Genomic DNA, 21,023 nt, shown 5'->3' with positions numbered 1-21,023 from the left:
CTGCCCCCCCCCCATGCCCCACCTACCGCTCAGTACATTTCCTGTGTCCTCCCCATCACCATGTCCTCTGAACTCACTTGGACCTGCTCCCATCTAGCCCCACCTCCAGGTCCCTGGGAGACCACAGTGCTAATTAGGACCCTCTTAGCTGACACCCCATGACCACGTGCAGGCCCTGGCCAGCCTTTCCCCTCCCCACCCCCTCGGTGCCCACCGCCAGGCCTCCCCTCCCAGATCCCTGAGCCAAGTCTGCACTGCCCACCTGAACAGTCCTCTTCCAGGCGGTGTCCCCAATCTCCCTGAGGGACGTTGCTGCCTTCTAGGGAACCCCTCTGCCCATCTACACCCCGCCTCACATCAATGCCCCTGGTGCTGCATGCCTCCCCCTCCAGGGGGTCAGGACTCCTGGGGAGCGAGGCTTGGTGCTGTCCCAGACTCCTCCTGCCCTGAGCCCAGGAAGCAGGGCCCTCTGTGCCCACAGACTGGCCGTCTGGTCAGAAGCTGGGAGGGGCGTCCTGAGGAGGGGTGTCCTGGGGTGCAAGCCTGTGGCTGCTGCAGCTTCCAGGGCGGAACACCTGGTCCCAGGAGTGGGAAGGGCCTCCGGCTGTGATCAGGTTCCAGAAGGAGCAACTGGAGAGAGGGTCTTCTGCCAGCCCCGCTGAGAAGGGGGCATGACTGGTGCTGATGTGGACCTGGCCCTGGGGACACCTAGCCTGCAGCCTGCTGAGGCCCTGAACCGGGCACCAGCCCATCAAATCTGGTGGCTGAGAAGGAGGCTGATTTGTTCTGTAAAGCAAGTTGACCTAAAGGCAGCCTCAGGAGGGCTGGAGTGGGGGCCGGGGGAGGTAGGACGTGCCTGGCATGAGACTGAGGGACTGGGGTGTGGGGTGAGGTCTGAACGCACCCAGCAACTCCGTGAAGGTCGTTGCTGGAAGGTTGCCCAAGGGTCTCCAGTGCAGGGCACCACTGAGCACCTTGGATCAAGGTCCCGGGGAGGGGGCATGGGGCACCTGGGGCTGGGAGAGCTGGACCTCAAAGCCTGGAGCACGGTGCACCGGGCTCAGAGCACCCTCTGGGTCGGCAGGGGTCTGATGTCCCTGCCTGCAGGCTGAGGTCCAGCCCGGGAATAAGGGCAGCTGGACACATGGTGGTGGGCGCCCACCTGCCCCCGAAGCACAACATAAAGAAATCTCAATGTCCATGAACATGGTACCCCGGGAAGCATGCTGTTGGACTTGAGGCATCTCTAACTGGTGCATCTTCCACTGGAGACTGTGAGCCGGGCCAGGACAGGCTCTGGGGGCTCCCGGAGCTCCAGGCGGGGCTGGAAACTGAGGAAGTCCAGGACTAGCTGCTGACTCGGGTCTGGCTGCTTCCCCCCACCCCCACCATTTTAAATAAGGGTTTAATGGAATTAAAATACACACAAAATTCAGCCATTTTAAAAGTGTCCTGTTTAGGGGCTTTGTGCAACTATCCCCACCAACCATCTCCAGGACCCTGCGTCTTCCAAAATGGAACTCTGTCCCCATTAACCACTGACTCCCCCTCCTCCTCCCCCAGCCCCTGGCACCCACCCTCCCACTTCCTGTCTCTATGAACCTGACCACATGAGGGACCGCCTATCCGTGAGATCATGTAGTATTTATATTTTCGTGCCTGGCTTATCTCACTCGGCATGAGTGACAGTGCCTTCAAGTTCCACTCACACTGCAGTGTATCTCATGCCAGATTCCCCTTTCTTTTTAAAGCTACTATTCTGCCTTTTTAAACATGTCTTTCTGCTGTCAGCGCTGGGCCCGCTTCAGATCCTCTGTCCCCTGCTCGCTGCCCCTCCCCTACTCATACACACACACACACACACACACACACACACACACACTCGCTCTCTCTCTCCCTCTCTCAAAAATAAACACTTTTTTAAATGTTTTTATGGAAAGTGACAGATGATAGGAAAAATTCCAACAGGACAAAAGAGCACACGGGGAAAAGTAGGCACCCAAGTCCCTCTCCCCAAAGGCAGCTGCCCCCAGCGACCCCGCCCCCACAGCCCCGTCCCAGAAAGTGCCTCGCCCATGACGGGTCGCCCTGCACCTTCCGTGTTGGGGGAGGGGGAGAGTCCACCCCACCCCACCCTGCCCCTGCTGGCACAGGTTATTCCTGTGATGGGCATCCCCGCCTCCGTGCTGCTGGGAATAATACCCCATAAGGAAATGTCCTGCACGTGTGTGCCTGCCTTCAGTTTCCAGACACAGAACGGCTGAGTCAAACCTCCCTCCTGGGGGGGCTCCTCCCTGCCCCAGACTCACCCAGCTGCCAGCCCCCCGCCCTGTGTGGGCTCGCTGCTCTGCCCCTGGAGGGCCACTGGGGGTCCTCATCTGGGTTTCCCTGTGCCCTGAGAGTGACATGGGTCACGAGTTGCCAAGAGACCTAGGCGTGGGGCTGCATTTGTCACTGGTGCCCATGGGAACAGCTTGGAAATGGAAGAGACTCCTGGCTAAGACCCCGTCCCAGCTCTAACTCTCTAGGCCTTGGTTACCCCCCTTGGCATCTCACCCTCAGCGGCGCTGGCTCTGTCCAGGGCTGCTCGGTCACTTCCTGGCTGGTCCGTGTGAGCTCAAGTGTGGCTAGATTAAGGCTCGCCACACCAGAACTTGGCCACGTCACACCCTTCTCCCACTTCTAGTTCATTTCTTCTTCCTTGACCCTCAGCGCCCCTCGGGCTCCTTCTGCTCTCGGACCCCATCCCCCTGCCGCCACGCCACCGCGGTGGCCCAACCCTGACCACACAGATCTAGGACCCCCAGGCTGGAGCTCCCTGGGGCAGGGAGGTGGAGGCCTCGCCCTCGAGGGACCCCAGGGGGTATTGTGTGCAGAAGAGAGACGGAGTACCCTCCCCTGTGAGCCCCTCCGTCTTAATGTGCGCAGAGGGTCCCCATCTCAGTGCAGGGATGTGGAGGGGTGCCTGGGGGCGGGGCTGTCTCCTGGGCTGGCCTGGCCTCCACTCTCAGGCTCAGATATGGCCATGACCATCCTCAGGGCTCCCAGGCTGAAGGTGGAGCCAGAAGGGGCATCGAGAGCCAGGGATGGGCACCTCCCAGAAGTAGGCACCCCAAGGGAGCACGGGGTCAGCATAGTGGGTCCAGGCTGAGGACCAAGACCTCCTCAGACACCCTCAGCGGATGCACAGACTCAGAGAGTGCCCTCCCCTCTCTGCACCTCCCTTTGTGCCTGCAGGGTGCAGGGGTGTGAGGCAGCGATAAGGCAGGGCAGCCCCCCCACAGAGGACCTGGGATGCTCGGAGAAGGGGAGAATTGCTGCTCTGACCTCTGACCTGGGGAGGCAGGGCTCTGGGCCAGCCAGCCACAGACAGGAGGGGGGGAGGGGCCAAGAACCCCTGACTGAGGACGGGACCTGGAGGGGTGTCATGGGAATGGGGGGCTATAGATGTGGCAAGAAGTGGCCACTTGGCCCACAGAGGCTTTCTGGGCAACGTGGGTGCTGGGGGCGGGGACTGCAGCCTGGAGCCTCTGCCCCCACCCTGCTGGCCCAGCACCTGGACCCCAGCAGGCACCTGTGCGTCACTGAGTGACCCCAGCCCCAGCCACCGAGACTCCTCAGGCCCCGCAGCGAGCCTGCCATGGGCTGTGGGGGCAGGGGCTGCTTTATCTCCCCAGGCCCCGCCCACTCCCCCACCGACAGTCAGGAAGCTGGGGGTGGGGGTCCAGCCAGGCAGGAAGCCGGAGCCCAGCCGGCCGCAGCCCAGAGCAGCCGGTGGCCAGGTTCGGCAGCATGTGTGTCCTCCTACTGCTGTGGCCCCTGTGGCCCCTGGTGCTGGGGCTCAGCCTGGGACATGGCACCCTGACCCCCCTCACCTACGACGAGCTGGGGAGCACAGGGGGAGGCGATGGTGAGTGACCGTGGGCCCTGTTTGGCACTGGCAGGTGGCCTAGAGTCAATGGTGGGAGGGGGGAGACGGGCCATGGGGGGCCCTCCAGCCCAGGCCAGAGCCCACGGGGCTGGGGGCATCTGTGTCCAACTCTGACCCACCGAGCTGGGGGCTCCAGAGAGCTGGGGTCCGGACCATAGCCCCTAAGGGGCGTCACGGTCGGCTGGGCGGTGGGGAGTGGGGGGTGACGGTTAGACTTGAAACACCTCTGTCCCCCTTCCCCCTAGATGGCACACTGGGGCCCCTGACCGGGCCCTGGGAGGGGACCCCTCACCCATCCATAGTGCGCAGCTTCCCCGGCCAGCCCTGGTTCAACCGCAGCGACGTCGTGGAGCTCCTAGACAGCTCTCGGGCGCTGCTGGTGGGCTGGGTGCCCACGAGGCTGGTGCCCGCGCTCTACGGGCTGACTCTGCTGGTCGGGCTCCCCGCCAACGGCCTGGCGCTGTGGGTGCTGGCCACGCGGGTGCCGCGGCTGCCCTCCACCGTGCTGCTGATGAACTTGGCAGCCGCCGACCTCCTGCTGGCCTTGACGCTGCCGCTGCGCATCACCTACCACCTGCAGGGCCAGCACTGGCCCTTCGGCGAGGCCACCTGCCGCCTGACCACGGCCGCGCTGTACGGCCACATGTACGGCTCCGTGCTGCTGCTGGCCGCCATCAGCCTGGACCGCTACCTCGGCGTGGTGCACCCGCTGCGGGCCCTCACCCTGCGAGGCTGGCGCCTGGCCGCAGGGCTCTGCACCGTGGCCTGGCTGGCGGCCGTGGCTCTGGCGCTGCCCCTGGCGCTGCAGCGGCAGACCTTCCGGTTGTCACGCTCGGACCACATGCTGTGTCATGACGTGCTGCCCATGGGCGCCCAGGCCACCTACTGGCGGCCTGCCTTCATCTGCCTGGCCGTGCTCGGCTGCTTCCTGCCGCTGCTGGCCATGCTGCTGACCTACGGGGCCACCCTGGTCGCGCTGGCGGCCGGTGGCCGGCGCTACGGGCATGCACGGAGGCTGACTGCACTGGTGCTGGCCTCGGCCATGGCCTTCTTCGTGCCCAGCAACACGCTGCTACTGTTGCACTACTCAGACCCGGGCCCGGACGCCTGGGGAAATCTGTACGCCGCCTACGTGCCCAGCCTGGCGCTCAGCACCCTCAACAGCTGTGTGGACCCCTTCATCTACTACTACGTGTCCACTGAGTTCAGGGACAAGGTGCGGGAGGGGCTGCTCTGCTGGGCTCCATGCGCCTGGACGGCCTCCAGGGAGGGGTGCACCCTGGGCAGCGGCACCCGGTCCACCTCACTCGTGTGAAGGCCCCTTGGCAGGTGGGCCAGCAGAGAGGGGGCTGTGCTGGGCCGAATCGAGTCTCCTCCCAATTCACGTCAGCCGGGAACTTCCGATTGTGAGTCTATTCGGAAAAGGGGTCTTTGCAGGTTTGCAGGTGTAATTAAATGTTGGTCACACAGGAGTAGGGTAGGTCCTAAATCTGGTGTGGCTGGTGTCCATCCAAGAAGGGGACACTGTTGGGGGGGCGCCTGGGTGGCTCAGTTGGGTGAGCATCCGACTTGATTTTGGCTCAGGTCAGGATCCCAGGGTCGTGGGCTCGATCCCTGCATCAGGCTCCACACTGAGCGTGGAGCCTGCTTAAGATCTCTCTCCCTCTGCCCCTCTCCTCCACTCGCATCTGCTCTCTCTCAAATAAATTAAAATAAAATTTTTAAGAGAAGAAATGAATACATGTAGGGAAGAAGGCCACGCAACCACAAAGACACACGCTGGGGTGACGGAGCCACAGCCAAGAAACGTGGCGACTGCCAGCGGCCACCACGAGCCGGGACAGCAGCCTGAGTCACTGGCGTGTGGAGCCCCCAAAAGAAGCCGACCCTGGCCGCGCCCGGATCTCAAACTTCTTGCCTCTGGAACTGTCAGAGAATAACTGTCTACTGTTTTAAGTCACCTGTTTTGTGGTATTTGGTTACAGCAACCCTAGGAAATGAATGCAGGGGTTTAACGCACATTCCCAGGCCCAGCCAGCTCCTTCATGTCCAAGGTGGGGCTGAGGAGGCAAGGCCGATGCTGTCCCCTACTGCGGGACCCCCCACCCCCCCAGGAGGTGGCCAGGAGGCTGGAGGGCAGTCCTCCTGCCCAAAAGCCCAGGGTCGAGCTCTGGGATGGGCTCCAGGGTCGGGGGGGTTCTCCTGAATAATCACTGTGGAAGCCCCCATTCCACTCCTCAGCATCTACAGGACTCAGGTCGCCTACTGTCACCAGGGCTGCAAGATGGCCCCTCTCCCCCTTACCCCAAGAGTCTGATTCCTCTTCTTGCTTGATGCTAACATCCCCCACGACCCCAGGACCAGATGGGCAGGTGACTGGAAGGTGGATTGTGTGGGCCTGAGGGTGAGGGCTGTAGCCCTGTGACCCCCACTCCCCAGCTATTTTCCCTGGGTCTGAGCCATTCTGAACGGAATTGGAGGGGGCGCACCTCACAGGGAAGGACAGCCACTGCCCCCCAGGGAGCAGCATGGGGCACTGTGTCTGGGGGTAAGTGATCTCCCCCAAGGCAGAGGGGAGTGGAGGCCAAACCCGGGCTCCCCACCGGGGCCCATATTGTCTCTGGTCTGGGGAGGAATGAGCCAGTGGGCGGGCAGCCCTGGGACACACTCATGTGCACATGAACCTGGGAAGGGTTAAGATTAGTGAAGCGTATCCATGTCAATACCCTGGTTGATGACGTAGGAGTTTTCCAATGTTACCGCTGGGGAAGGAGACTTGGGAGCTCTCTGCACTGGTAGAAGTTCTTAGAAATACACAGGAATCTCCCATTAGGCTGCAGGTGTCTGAAATGCTCCTCCCCATCCCGCTCTGAGGTTGGGCTGTCTATAGGGAACTAGGGATCTGGGGCGCCAGTCCTCACTGCTGCCCCCTGGAGGCCAAAGCCTGTCTGTGACTGTGGAAATGAGCTTTTATTACACCACCAGCCTCCACAGGGAAAGGGGCCCAGGGCCCAGCAATGGTCCCTTGTAGGCTGGTGGGGGCGACGTGCAGGGCAAGTGGCCGGTGCTGTGAGACGGTAACCCACTGGCCGGGCAGCACAGGGTTTCTGTGCCGTCAGTCCCTGGTGGGGGTCAGAGATGAGCAGCTGAAATAAATACCACCGGGGAGAGGGGAGGGGGGCGGAGACAGACAATGCGAGGGAGGAAGCAGAGACAAGGCATCCCCTGGGGGTTACAAACAGGAATCTGACAGCTGGGAGGGTCCCCCAGGGAAGGCAGGTCGGTCATGGAGCAGGGAGAGGGCAGTCCCTGCGATCAGGGGGTCCAGGGAGGGGTGAGGCCCTGAGGTGAGAAGCCGGCCTAGCCCTGGAGACAGGAAGCTGATGGTGTATCTGTCAGAGCCATTGGCTTGCCCTCCGGGGCTGGCGCTGTCAAGACCCAACATTCAGGGACCCCTGGGGGGAGACAGGGGGTGTGCGGGGGGACCGTAACAGTTATGGGAGGATTTGGGGTCTAGGTCCAGGGGCTCAGCAGCCCAGGGGCCCCAAAGGGGGCCAGAGCGTTGCGTTTCGGAGCAAGGCTGTCCCACCTGAAGTCAGTGGCGAAGGCATGGATGCTGTCTATGTCCCTGACTTGGCTAAACGTCGCCATGTCTCCTCCAACACAGGCCTCTGGCCACGGGTCCTTCCCAGGAACGGCTCCTCTCCCGGAGCGTGAGGAGGGGGGGGACCGCCAGCCCCAGGTGCAGCTGGGGAGGTGGGGGGATCGAGGCCGACCCTCTCGTTGGGGGAGGGCTGGGAGGAGGCCCGTCATCCACCAAGGCAGGTCGCTGTGTTGTTTATCAGGTTCCTTGGGAGGCTGGGGTCACCTGGGGTGGGGTCTGCCAGCCCACCAGCGAGTCAAGGGAGCTCTCCCGTCAGTGACCTCCTTCCGGCAGGCAGTGACAGTGACAGGATGCAGCCACATCAAGTCCTCCTGCTCCGAGCATCAGGAAGAGAAGCCACTCTGACTGAAGAGAGAAAGAAAGACCCCGTGGGCTGCCGGGTTCCCTCGGGAACCTGCCTCCACGTCATGGCTCAGCCTGGCCGCTCCTGCCCACTGGGGCAGGTGCATCCTTCCTGGAGAGGGGTCGGGGGGCATGTGGCCGGGCCCGGACCCTCAGGACCCTGCCCACCCCCCCGGGTCACGGTGACGGGAGAGATTGTTCGCTGCACACAACAATGTGGGCGGGAGGCCAGGGAACTCTGAGTGAGAAAGGCCAATCCCAAAAGGCTTCCATTTACACTGCACTCCTGAAACGACAAGCTAAGGACAGGGGCCGGGTGGGCATCACTACAGAGCAGCTGTTCTGTATCTCGATTATGGCGGCGATGACACAAATCTACGTGTGGGGAAGTATCACAGGCTCGACTGCCAAAGCGGTGACATATGAACACAGGAGGTATGGACATCAATCTCCTGTGTGACACTGTCTTCAGACTCATCGGCCGGATGTCACCACATGTGGGACTGGGTGAAGGGCACCTGAGGGGTCTCTGTGTTATCTCTGACAACCGCGTGGGAACCCAGGATTACCTCAAATTGAAAAGTTTAATAACTACCTCCCCCCACCGCAAAACTCAACCTCTGAGCAGGCACTGGAGACAGCAAGCAGATACAGGAGGGAGGGGCGTCCAAGGCCTGGGTGGGTGTCAAGCCGGGCTCAGGCCAACTACAGCATGAGGGGCAGGTGAGGATCACCGATAGACAGAAATGGCTTCAAAGTTGCTACGTTTTTGGTGAGGCAGTACGGTATTCGCACCAAGTAAACCCAAAAGTTTAAGGATGTATATTGTAATCCCCGGAGCTACGAGTAGAAAGTAATGGGGGCGCCTAGGCGGCTCAGTCAGTTAAGTGTCCACCTTTGGCTCAGGTCATGATCTCGAGGTTCGTGGGTTCGAGCCCCGCGACACGCTCTGTGCTGACAGCTCGGAGCCTGGAGCCTGCTTCGGATTCTGTGTCTCCCTCTTTCTCCCTCCCCGTCCCCCGCTCATGCTCTGTCCTCTCTCTGTCTCTCAAAAATAAACAAACATTAAAATTTTTTTTTTCAAAACGTATTTTGTAACCCCTGGAGCTACAAGGAAAAAATAATGCTGGGGCGCCTGGGTGGCTCAGTCAGTTGAGCGTCTGAACCTTGATTTCGGCACAGGTCATGATCTCACAGTTTGTGAGTTTGAGCCCTGCATCAGGCTCTGCACTGTGTCACCGTGGAGCCTTTCTTCCCATCTCTCTGCCTCTGCCCCATTTGCTTTCTTTCTCTTTCTTTCTCTCTCTCTCGAAAATAAACAAAATTAAAAATAATGCTAAAACAGGAACAGCGTTATCAAAATGGAAGCCTACAAAAGCATTCAGTAAATCCAAAGGGAGGCACATGGAAAACAAAATAGAACGAATATGGAAACAGTCGCCATAGAAGCCCAGCAGCTCTCGCACTAACTGTGTTAAATGCACGGGGACTAAGCTCCTGGGGCCTGGTGTAGGGTGACGCAGCCCTGACCCTTTGGGACTTTGGTGGGCGCTGATGGAAAAGCATTCCCACCGGGCTTGCTGAGTGGGAGTGCAAAGCAGCCTTTGCCGCTGGTGTACACTGGAGACCCAGGGCTCGGGCAGACGCAGCCTCATGCCTGACTGTGCAGCCACCCCTGGGAGCTGGCACGTACCCGAGCTGATAAAATTGACCTGTGGCTTACACCTCTGGAGCTTGCTGTAACTGAGAACCAAAAGATTCATCTCCTCCAGGAAGTCTGCCAGGCACCCCTTCCCAGCCTCACCCACTTCCTCCCCCCTTCCTCGGAGTGACGAGGATTCTCTGACCAAGCTCCACTCAGGCTCCTCTTTTTTGGCTACGGCTCAACTTCTGGGCTTCTGTGTTTATTTCAGCACTGTCCGGTTATAGCAAGAACCCTGACACGTTAGCTAAAGCTGGAAATCCCCCCCCCCCCATATCTTGATCACTGTCCATATCTAATCGGTTTCCTCCTCCCCACCACCCCCGGGGTGCGGTCTGATACCCTGGCCTGCCTTTAGCGGAAATACTGTTAGGTGGATTCAGCCAGAATCCCCACCCCCTTCATCCCCGATACTTCCTGTTAGTAATTCTCCGTCCACCGCCCCCCACCCCGGTCCTTGGCTACAAATCCCCACTTGTTCTTGGGGAGCTGGGTCTTGTTTCCATCTCTACTGTAAGACCCCACTGCATGGTCCCACTATCTCGTATTCAAGTTCTCTCCCTCGAATCAAGTCTTCCTTGCCATCTTTAACAAGCATCATGAATAATTTCTGCCTTTAACAGAGTCCTAGTGGGCCTCATGGACAGCTCTGCCCTGGGGCCGAGTCCTTGGGAGGGCTCAGCCTCACCGTGCTCATACAGGCTCTTCTCTGATGTGCTGATGGGTAGACTGGGGAGAGGGGTCAGGAGAGAATGGATTCCCCCACCTCGTTCCTGGAAACCTGCAGGCTGACCCCTCTATTAGTCATTCCCCTCGCTGCCAGGTCCAGGGTAAGTGAGAGGAGGGAGTTGGGGGCGGGGGCAGCTCTCACCTGTCCTCCGCCTCCCCCTCCAAGTCTATCACTTCATGGCCATGACCAGCTGCCACATGCCCAGCATCCAAGGGGGCTGGGTCATAGTCATAACTGTATGATGCAGAAGCTGGTGTCAGCTGCTCTGGAAGGAAGGGGGACTCAGTCAGGAAGGCACTGGAGGGGGAGGGTCTGGATGACAAGCAGCCCAGAGGACCATGCAGAGGAGATCTATGGCCCAGAGCAACAGGCAGGAGGTGGGAGGTCACAAGGGTTGGGGGGGAAGGACACAGAGATCAGAGATGGGTAGGTGCAGAAAGGCACAAACTTGGGTGGAGGTGAGGAGAGACTCAGCAGGATTGAGGAGTCACTGAAGCCCAGATGCAAGGAACCAGAGGCGGGACGGACACAAAGCCTGAGGAATGGTCTTGAGTCCAGAGACAGAGAGACAGAGACTGGGGGAGAGATACAGGGGGTCACAGTTGGGGGGAAAGCTGGGGGGATCAGGGACAGACAGAGACTCCAGGACTGAAAGTCAGGAAGGACGGGTGTGGGGAAGGGGAGAAGAAAGGAGGCAAGAGAAGAGAATGATGCTGGAAGGGGGTGAGGGGTGGCGATGAGGAAGAGAAGGTGATGGAGAGGAGGGGGAGGTAATGAAAAAGGGTGAGGAACTATTTACATGCAGGGAGAGGTGGGGTCCCAGAGGCTGGGCCCAGAGTGGGTCCTCACCGAGGACACAGTGGCCAGGGGCCGCGGGCTCCAATCTCACTCGGCCTAGGCAGGCGGCTTCTTGCAGGTGGCAGATACTAGTGTAGACGACGCCATCAGAGCCGCACACAGGGTCCCCGCGGGCGGTACAGTCGCGGGAGCAGCCGCAGCGAGTAATCTTCGCGCCCTCTTCTGGGGTGGCCACAGCACGGCGCTCGCCTGGGGACCAGCCTGGGAGCGAGGCCAAGTCAGCAGGGCCTGGGGGACCCCAATCCCCACCCAGTCTGCGCTTCCCACCAGGCCTGGAGTGAGGGAGAAGCCCCTGGGGGCAGGGACTACCTTCCACCGGGTGGGGACTGAAGCGCGACAGTTACTGGGAGTCCCTGAGCCCTGACCTGGTAGAATTTCATGCAAGTCTTTGCTTACTACTTACGAAAACAAATAAAATTTTATCAATGAAAGCAATCTAAACCCATTTCAAGATGTTTGAAAAAAAAGGAAAAGGGCCCTGAAGGACCACCCCCCCCCCCCCCCCGCGCCTCCCAACCCTTTGCTGCGGCCACTCTTGGAGTTCAAGGCCAGGGCCCTGCACTAGCTACGCCTCTATTTTGTGTTGGAAGAGGAACACGGGCTCTGCTCTGTGTGCCCTCCCTCCTCGCTTGGTCCCGCCCTCTCCACCCCGCTTGGCCCCGCCCCTTCCCACTGCCCGCCCACACCGGCTCGGCCCCGCCCCTTCCCGCTGCCCGCCCACATCTGCTCGGCCCCGCCCCTTCCCACTGCCCGCCCACAATTGCTTGGCCCCGCCCCTTCCCACTGCCCGCCCACACCGGCTCGGCCCCGCCCCTTCCCACTGCCAGTCCACACCCCACACCTGCCCCCAAAATGTTCACCCTTGACCTTACCCCTTTCTCCTGCCTTCACTAAGCTCTCCTCCTCTGCCTGGTGACCCCCTTCCCTGCTCTGATCTGAGCTCCAAGAGTACTATCGGTCGGTCGGTCGGTCGGTCGGGGTGGCAGTGTCCCAGCGCACTCACCGGGGCCCTGAGCCGGAGTGCGCTCCACCTCGTTGCACGCGGGTCCTGCGCACAGCTCCTGGGCAAGCGGACTGCGCGCGCTGACGTTGTAGAAGCGGGTGGCTTCGAAGGCTGCGGGACGAGGGAGAGAAAGAGTGACGAAATGATGGGTGACAAGGTGAGGAACTGAGCTGGGGGGTGCGGGCGGGCGCGGGCCTACCAGGCTCGTAGTAGTCGTACACAGAGACGGGCAGCGCGGACGTCCTGCCCACGACATGTTCTCGGAGTGCCCGGAACCGCACGCAGGTCAGGCACTGGCTGGGGATCTGCGGGGGTGGCGGAGGGGCTCAGGCCTGGCTGGGGCCGCCAGGCTCAGGGATGAGCTACGGCCCCTATGCTCTGCTCTGCCTCAAAGCAGGGGCCTAGAACTGGCTGCTTTGGGGGTACCCAGGGGGTATGAAACACAGGAATCTGATTCCACTCAATTCTGTGGGTCCTTCCACGCTACCTGGAAAAACATGTCTGCTGGTCTTTCACCCTCCCCTCCCCTATCCCCTGGCACTAATCCGATTCCTGTCTCTCTATGGATTCGCCTGTTCTGGACATTTCACGGGCATGAGATGATACACTACGAAGCCTTTCGTGTCTGGCTTCTTCCATTCTGTGTTTTCCAGGTTCATCCACGTGCATCCGTGCTCCATCCCTTTTGATGCCTGAATACTGTTCCACATCCCTCCCAACTTTTCCCACCAAGGCCACCAACTGTGCCAGCTCTGCCTGGATTTATTCTTGCCCTTGTTTCATTCTAGCGATAGGAGAAGGTTGCAGGAACCCCACTGGGCCAGGGCACCCCCGCCCTCACGCATCAGGGTGCTGTAGGAGCCTCCAGCCCCGCCCCACCCCACTGACCGTACCTCATCAAAGTAGAAGAGGACTCTGCGTCCAGCCACCTCGTACCTCTTCAGTGTGAAGTGCTTGTCAAAGAGCAGCTGGCGAGGAAGCCAGAGGTCAGGGTCCGCCCAGCCCCTCTGTCCCCCGTGCTTGCTTCCTCCCCAGTCTCCATGGGGACTGTGCTGGTCAGTGGGAGGTGGGCCGGATCCAGAAGGAAACCACGGCCCCAGAGGCTGGGGGCTTGCCTGTGGCTGTCCAGCAAGTCCCCATGGGCCAGGGCCAGGGGATGGAGGTCAGTGGGACCCCCGCCTGCCAGCCCACTGGCAACCCAGGAGGGGGTATGCAAGGCTGCTCACCCCTACCCCCAGCTCCCGCCTTCCCTGCCCTTCCTGCAGCCTCCCTTGATCCAGCCGCACCCCAAAGGCTTCCCTGTGACACCGTGGTGCCCAGCTGAGCCCTGCCACCTGCTTTTACCTGAACTACAGCATTGAACTGCCCTCCAGCCTGGGAATTCACAGCGTTTGATCCATAAAACCAAGGCCTCTGTGCTGGCCCTTCTCACCCTGGTGCTCTTCCCAGCCTCCCTGATCACCCCCACCCCCTGCCTTTCCTTCTCCACCCACCCCACACTGCAGGCCTCATCTGGCCTCTGGGGCAAGACAGCCTCCCCCCCACAATAGGGGACATGGCGCTGGTGTCTCTTGAGCCGGAGGGTAGTGGCAGGTCTCTGGAGAAGCAGGGCTGAGGGTACCCTAAGGCAGCCCATGTTGTCCCTAAAGCACCTGCATGGTTGACTGCACCCCTCCTCTGCCACCTGGATCCCATCCCCCCACACCTGCCCCTTAGCAGGTGCCCAGCCCAAAAGCACCAACTTTGCCTAGAAAGGCGAAAAAAAAATTATAAAGGGCCGGGAATTTGCCACCTGGACAGGGTGGTCGGCTGGGGACCCTGCCTGCCGGCGCCACCTCACCTGCTCCAGGCTCTCAATGTCCGCCCGGAAGCCCGAGAGCAAGGGCACGTCCAGGACCGCCATGTTGGAGGACCCCGCATGCAGCCACCTTCCAATGAGAGGAGACACAGGCCCTTGAGCTCAAGCCCCACGGTGGAATCCGTGGCCCCCTCCGACACCCCCTCCCATGGCTGAAGTCCTGGGGGAGCCCACCCTGGCCCCCGCTGGGTGGCCCAGCTGTACAAACACGGGTCATTGGTCAGCCCACTTCACAGCTGAGACCCTAAGACCATCAGGAAGGGGCCCTGCCAAGGGTCCTGGGCCTGACCCACGTCTATGGACTCTGTGTTGTACTTGCCCCGAGTCCCGTGCTGTGTCCCCAGCACCCGCAGCAGCTCTGTGAGGCCATAGGAGCTCAGGTGACTAGGGATGCCCAGTCACTCCCCAGTGCCGGCCCTCAGTTTCCCCTTCTGTGACATGGGGTATGCCTACTTGGCCTCTGGAGCCTGCCTACTACATGCAAAGCCCTCTCAGTGCCAGGCGCTGGTGACAGGGAGGGTGACTGACACTCAGAGAGGAACCTGAAAACTCCGGGCCCAAGGGGCCATGGTGGCCACAGCCCCTGGGGAGGGTGGGGAGGCTTCCCGTGGGGATGAGGCCTGAGTAAGCCCCTATCAGGATGGCACACGGTGGTTCATTCTGATGCATTCGAGAGAGGAACAAAGATGTCCCCAGCTACATGGGGCCAGGGGAGTCCAGGCATGTCCCCAACAGGCCTGATGAGGCCTGAGTTGGGGCCAGTCTGCCTGCTTCCTGCTCCTCCTACCCCAGCTGATGGCAGATGGAGGGTCATGGGAGAGGAGGGTGGCCTGGGCAGCCTGGGTGGGCTTTGGATGCCGTGACAACCATCCACCTTTGGGCTCCCAAACTGTCATCATGGCAACGAGCATCCTCTGAGGGCAGCTGCCTGTGCCCCCCTGAGGGCCTCCCCCCCACCGTGGCCTGGTCCCGGGGTCACCCTCGGGAAACTGAGAGGCCTGAGGCTCTGGTGAGTCGGGCAGGGGCCACAAACAGCTGTCCCCACCCGGGCCACCTGCCTCACCTGTTACTGGGGTCTGCTGCATCCATTTGGAAGCTTCCATTCCCTTCTCTCATTCAGAAACCATCTGCGGTGTTAAGTGCCTGACATTAAGCATCTGATTGCAAAAGCATCCACTTCAGAGATATTTATCTTGGATAAACATCGCCAGCTGTTTGCCACAGCTACTAGATTAAACAACTAGACAAGAAGTCAGGCGCCCCCATATATGAAGTTCCTCTTTTAGGAAACCCTGGGTAACGGAGATAACACACCTCCTTTTCCCACCCTGCTCCCTAATTCCTGCTCTTAATTAAAAAAAAATTTTTTTTAACGTTTATTTACTTTTGAGAGACAGAGAGAGACAGAGCATGAGTCAGGGAGGGACAGAGAGAGAGGGAGACACAGAATCTAGAGCAGGCTCCAGGCTCCAAGCTGTCAGCACAGAGCCTGATACGGGGCTCAAACCCACAAACTGCAAGATCATGACCAGAGCGGAAGCGACTGAGCCACCCAGGCACCCCCTGCTCTTAATTTTAAACTCGCCAATTGGACTGATGGTGCGGGGGGAGAGGGGGGGCGCCTGGGTGGCTCGGTCGGTTTAAGCGTCCGACTCTTGATTTTGGCTCAGGTTATGATGATCTCACGGTTGTGAGTTCGAGCCCCACGTCGGGCTCTGCTCTGACAGCGCGGAGCCTGCTTGGGATTCTCTCTCTCCCTCTCCCTCTGCCCCTCCCCTACTTGTCCACACCCATGCTCTCTCAAAATAAACGGATAAACATTAAAAAAAAAAATAAGAGTGGACTGGCAAAACCCTAGGCCCCCACCCTCTACCCCAATTAAGGCAGAGCCCCAGGTCCATACTTTCTTTCTCTCTACCGGCGACCTTGCTGCATGGCCCCAAGCATGCTGTGGACCAATAAGTAATGACCCTTGTCCCTCAAAGATCCCTGATGGTTGTTGCTGAGGGTATCTTGCAACCATAGCAAGAGTCACCAGGGCTGGCCCAGCCACAACAGTGGGGATCGTGGTAGAGGGCAGGTGCGTGCCCCAGGCAGGCCAGCGGATAGCGTCACCATTCATCGGTGATGCAAAACATCATCCCAGCACCCTGGGCCTGGAAGGCTGTCCTCCTCTGATATGGCCCTCCTCGGAGGCCCAGGCAGGGGTGTTGGCCAGCGGGGAGGTGGCCTTACCTGGTGCACACCTCCAGGGTCACCTGATACTCCTGCTGATGCTGGTCGGCTGCTGGGTCGTCATCGTCAGCAGAGGAGGCGGGGGCGGGGGTCCGCCGCTGCTCAGCCTCAGGCTCCTGGAGCCTCACAAGCAGCTGGAAGGCTGGTTTGGCCACTGGGTCGGGCACATTGTAGGTGACATCAATCTGGGGGGAGCGTGCAAGGACGGAGGCTTAGGGAACTTGGGGTTGGGGGAGGGGAGTGGCAGGGCCACGGCCAGAATGAGGAGAAAAGTGGCATCAACGGCAGATGTGGGGACCACTGTTACTTTGTTTGGCTTACAATTGCCCAAGTGGGTGCAGATATGACCGCCACCCCATTTCCACGCATGTCAAGCCCGGGTCCAACAGCCTCCGGGCCCCCTCCCCCCACCTCCCCACTGTGTTGTCTGGGCTCCCATTTTAGAGATGGGGAAGCTGAGGCTTCCAAGCAGACTTGCCCTCTGACCACCAGCCTGAGTCCACAGGCTGGTCTTCCCCAGGCCCCAGCTAAATCCCAGGGCCTGGTGACTAAGGAGCTGCAGTGGCAAGGGGGTGGGGGGGGGGAGGTGGAGGAGGGGCAGGCTACGGTGGGGCAGGAGCCTAACCCGGTTCAGAGAGCAGCAGGGAGAAGAGCCGTGAAGCACTGGGCAAACCCTGGGGGCCGGAGAGGGCATCTGCTTATGGTCCGAGACCACTGGATTGAGGATCAAATGGATTTTCTTGGCGGGTGGGGGGACCCACACTCTAGAGAATGCATGGCCACCTGGCTTGGGCAGGCAGGGCTGCATTACGGGGGTCAGAAAGTCCGCCCCGGGGTCTCTCTTAGCCCCACACACCTCTATCCCGCTCAGCCGGGCCCACCATTGACCTTGGAGCTCCCAGTCTGCCCCTTTGGGCATCACCCCCAGGCTCCAGATGCCCCAGCGAGTGCCAGGTTTCCCTGAAGCCTCACCTGCATCAGGCAGCAGCCTTCACCCTTGGCGCTCACGAATAGCCCCGTGGGGAGGCTGGGGATCTGAAGAGAGAGAGCACCGTGAGGCCCTCCGCAGACACGCAAGGGTGTGTGGGGCGGGCGGTGGGGAGGGGCCACCACCGGAGGGGCCGCCACCCCCCCTCTCCGCCCTGGGTCCAGGAACACACACCGCCGCTGTCTGCAGAACCTTCTGGTTGGCCCTGTGCAGTTCGAAAGTTTCCTGGTAGTCCAGGTTGGTGGAGGCCAAGGAGACAGTGAGGTTGATGCTGCCGGCATATGACAGGGTGGCATACTCCGCCAAGGCCTGAAGAGCCACGCAGGTGTCCTGGGGACACAGCAGGAGTTTGCTGTCAGCCCCAGGAATGGGCCGGTGGCCGTAGTGTCCCTGCCCCCCATCCCAGGAAGTCTGGCCCAAACTGGGGGCACCATGGACCTTCTCTGAAGCCGAGAGACCTATGTGGGTGGAATGGAGCGTGAATGTGGTGCAGACAACCGTGGCCTGGGGGCCCTATAACAGGTGGGCGTCCCCACAGAAGCAGAGGCTGGGTCCGTGTCCCAAAGCCGGGCGCATCTGTCCCTCAGGCCCCACCTGCTGCCTTCTCTTGGACTCCTTATCGCCAGGAGCTGAGGACCAGGGCCTTGAAGCACGTGGTGGCTTCCCGGCGAGCTCTGAGCCCTGAGCCTGGACCTCAGCCCCTTCCCCTGGCCCGCTCGACTCACCTGAGTGGAGGAGAAGCCCCCAAGCGCATTCCGCTGCTGGGACAGCCACTTCACCACGGGCAGGGCCGCGGCCACGTCCCCCAGGAGGGTGTAGGTCAGCAGGGCATAGGCCGTCATTTCCACCTCGGCTGAGACCACTGCGATGGACAAGGCTGGCTGGGGCCCTGCCAGTGCGGGGACCCAGCACCCAGCACCCAAAGCAGGGGGCCAGTACCTGACTGAGAGACCCCGTCGCTAAAGCTCAGGAACGCATCCTTGTCCACGTCGCGGGAACCCGTCAGGCTCCAGTGGGTGACCCCATCTGCAGGGCCAGGACAGGCCACAACCCAAATAAGGGCTTAGCCTGGCATCCCGTGGTGAATGTCATTGCACAGAGGTCTCAAGAAGAGACATCAGTGGGGGGCGGGGGGGACCAGGGGAGTAGGGTGTCAGCGGCAGACCAGACGGCTGGGGCAGGAAGGGCCTTGGAGCTGTCTCAGATCTGCAGCTACGTGAGGGACCCCTTCCCCCCTGCACCCCTGGGAGACATCGGTGGCCGCCCTCCTGAGGGTCCCTGATGCGGCTCCAGCCGTCCCCACTCAGCACCAACGAAGCCGCTTGCTGCTTGCAAAGGCTCCAAGGATGCTGAGTTTGTGTGAAATGTAAAAGGCCTCAGACCTTAGAAAAATCTGCGCCCCCCACCCCAGGGCCCAAGCAGTTAGTCCTAAACAGACACCGGCATCCTATCGGGTAGTTTCAGGACTTGGCTTGATGTTTGGTTGTTTGTTTTTCTTCTTAGCAATGAAAGCATTTTTCAGGTGACATTGTAAGCAGGAAAGCTGCTGGGGAAGGTGAGGGGCGGATAGTGGGATGCGGGCCTGGAGGTGCAGGGGGGAGGGGGTCTGGCTTGAGAGGTCTCCGCGGCTGGGGCTCCCCAAACTCAGTGAGTAGTCATTTTGTTGGTGGAGAGGCCAACATCCTGAAGCTGGAAAAGGCTTCCTTCCCCAGGCTCACCCAGCAATGGAAGGCAGGTGGGCCCTCCCCGCCTCCCGGCACCCTGTCCCCAGGGGGCTGGTCCCCAGGAAGCCTGGGGTATTCTCTACTCCACCCTCTGGGCTGCCCCCTACTCCATGAGGGAGAAAAATGATGCTGGGGCCCAAGCTGCTTCATGAAATGGAGCCACTAGACGCAAGGACGAATAATAAACAAAACAGACTGAGCAAAGGGTGGCTCCTTAGCTCCACGCGTGGGAGAGGCACGGTGGGCGGGCCCCACGGTGGCCTCTGGGGTGGCGAGCAGGGGCCACCTACTCTGCGTGATGGCCAGGCTGCGGAGTTTTCGCAGCGCCGCGGGGGCTGCTGGGCTGCGGAGCAGGGTCAGCGCGTAGGCGGTCAGGGCACTGCTGTAGGGGTCGGCGGCCAAGGGCACACTGGACTCCAGGAAGTGCCTCGCTCTGGCAATGGCGCCCCTCTCGTCCTGCGGGATGGGGTGGGGAGTGGAGCCCTGCGAGGCTGCTCTGTTCCCCCCGCCCACCTGCCCACCCACGGACTTCCCTGTGCGTCTAGTGAGAGCTCACAGACTCTCATTCTGCCTCCTCCTAGGGCTCCCACAGCCTGTGGACTTGGCTTTCAAAGCCCCATCCCCTTTCTGTGGGTGCCAGCTTTCTCCCGAATGAGCCGAGCACAGTATATCAACCCAGAGAAGTAATGCGGGAATCAGGCAGAGCCCTGACCACCCTGTCCCACCCACCCCTTCACCAGACTGGCTTTTAAGAACCCCTGCCCAGGGGCGCCTGGGTGGCTCAGTCGGTTGAGCGTCCAACTTCGGCTCAGGTCATGATCTCATGGCTCATGGGTTTGAGCTCCATGTCGGGCTCTGTGGTGACTGCCAGCTCAGAGCCTGGAGCCTGTTTCAGATTCTGGGTCTCCCTCTCTCTCTGACCCTCCTCTGCTCACACTGTCTCTCTCGCTCAGAAATAAACAATAAAAACTAAATAAATAAAAAAAGGAAAAAAAAAGAACCCCTGCCCAGCCCCACTTCATCCTCCAGGCCTTACTTCAAGTGCTGCCTCCTCCAGGAAGCCCACCAACCCTGATCATCCATCCCCCCCCCCCCCCCCCGCCCCCAGCCCTAATGTGAGACACTGGAGGACAGAAACGGAGCCTGCTGCCCAGTGGTGGCTTGATTCAGAGAAGCTGCCCAAACATATTGGTTAAGTGGAAAAAAATGAGTGATTAGACGCATTAATGAATTTAATAAATGAGCTGTGGGCACCGATGGAGCCATGGTGTGGAGCTGCTTTGGGGCACCTGGGGAGCTCCGTCGGTTCAGCATCCGGCTCTTGGTGTTGGCTCAGGTCATATGATCTCACATCCCCATGAGCTCAAGCCCTGCATCAGGCTCTGTGCTGACTGTGCGGAGACTGCTTGGGATTCTCTCATTCTCTCTTTCTGCCCCTCCCCTACTCGAACTTTCTCTGCCTCTCTCGCTCAAAATAATAATAATAATAATAATAATAATAATAACTCTGCTTTAGTGACTGTCCAGATCTCAGGAAGAATGCTCTCCCAAAGCTCTCCATCTTTAGATCAGGAAGAAGTATGGAAACTGCCCCTCGTGCGTGGCGTCCAGATATACCACGTACCTCCTGGGGCCCGGGCCAGGCATGGCAGAGCAGATTAATACAGGCCTGGTACCACGGAGAGGCTGGACACATCCCGGTTAGGACCCACGTCCCCATGAGAAGAGAGAACACAGAGACGCAGGCACAGGGCCAGACACTGGAGGGGTGTGGCCACAAGACGAGAAATGCCTGGAGCCCCCAAGAAGCTGGAGAGGCCTAGAAGGATCTTCCCTTACGGCCTTTGGAGGGAGCACGGCCTTGCCGACGCCTTGACCTCAGACGCCTGGCCTCCGGGACTGTGAAAGAATAACCCGTGTTGTATTAAGCTGCTGTTTGAGGCACTTGCTTCAGCAGCCCGGACACGGATCCAGGGGCCACTGTCCAG

General features: G+C 60.4%; 2 protein-coding genes across 2 annotated transcripts in view; one reads left to right on the top strand and one right to left on the bottom strand.

Moving 5' to 3' along the window:
• Window positions 1–3,777: 3,777 nt before the first annotated feature.
• F2RL3 (F2R like thrombin or trypsin receptor 3) lies at window positions 3,778–5,891 on the top strand. Its single transcript, XM_039243422.1, is given in 3 exon segments — window positions 3,778–3,910; window positions 4,177–5,147; window positions 5,660–5,891. Coding segments are annotated over 3 exon segments (1,317 nt in total). The 5' UTR covers window positions 3,778–3,792; the 3' UTR covers window positions 5,888–5,891.
• Window positions 5,892–6,862: 971 nt separating this feature from the next.
• The window catches only part of CPAMD8 (C3 and PZP like alpha-2-macroglobulin domain containing 8), an 86,513-nt gene continuing 72,352 nt past the window's right edge, over window positions 6,863–21,023 (bottom strand). The window contains exons 30-42 of the mRNA XM_039243260.1: window positions 19,326–19,491; window positions 18,251–18,337; window positions 18,037–18,173; window positions 17,486–17,641; window positions 17,296–17,358; window positions 16,324–16,508; window positions 14,071–14,158; window positions 13,124–13,198; window positions 12,430–12,535; window positions 12,231–12,341; window positions 11,219–11,428; window positions 10,511–10,634; window positions 6,863–7,940 (exon numbers count right to left, since the gene is read on the bottom strand). Of these exons, the coding sequence (XP_039099191.1) occupies window positions 7,919–7,940; window positions 10,511–10,634; window positions 11,219–11,428; window positions 12,231–12,341; window positions 12,430–12,535; window positions 13,124–13,198; window positions 14,071–14,158; window positions 16,324–16,508; window positions 17,296–17,358; window positions 17,486–17,641; window positions 18,037–18,173; window positions 18,251–18,337; window positions 19,326–19,491 (1,530 nt within the window). The 3' untranslated portion in view covers window positions 6,863–7,918. The remainder of the gene's footprint in view (window positions 7,941–10,510; window positions 10,635–11,218; window positions 11,429–12,230; window positions 12,342–12,429; window positions 12,536–13,123; window positions 13,199–14,070; window positions 14,159–16,323; window positions 16,509–17,295; window positions 17,359–17,485; window positions 17,642–18,036; window positions 18,174–18,250; window positions 18,338–19,325; window positions 19,492–21,023) is intronic.

The sequence above is a fragment of the Hyaena hyaena genome, unplaced genomic scaffold (assembly GCF_003009895.1).
Source record: "Hyaena hyaena isolate Hyena2069 unplaced genomic scaffold, ASM300989v1 scaffold_227, whole genome shotgun sequence".
NCBI lineage: Eukaryota > Metazoa > Chordata > Mammalia > Carnivora > Hyaenidae > Hyaena > Hyaena hyaena.
Note: the sequence above shows the minus strand (reverse complement) of the source record. Positions and strands in the feature narration are given on the sequence as shown.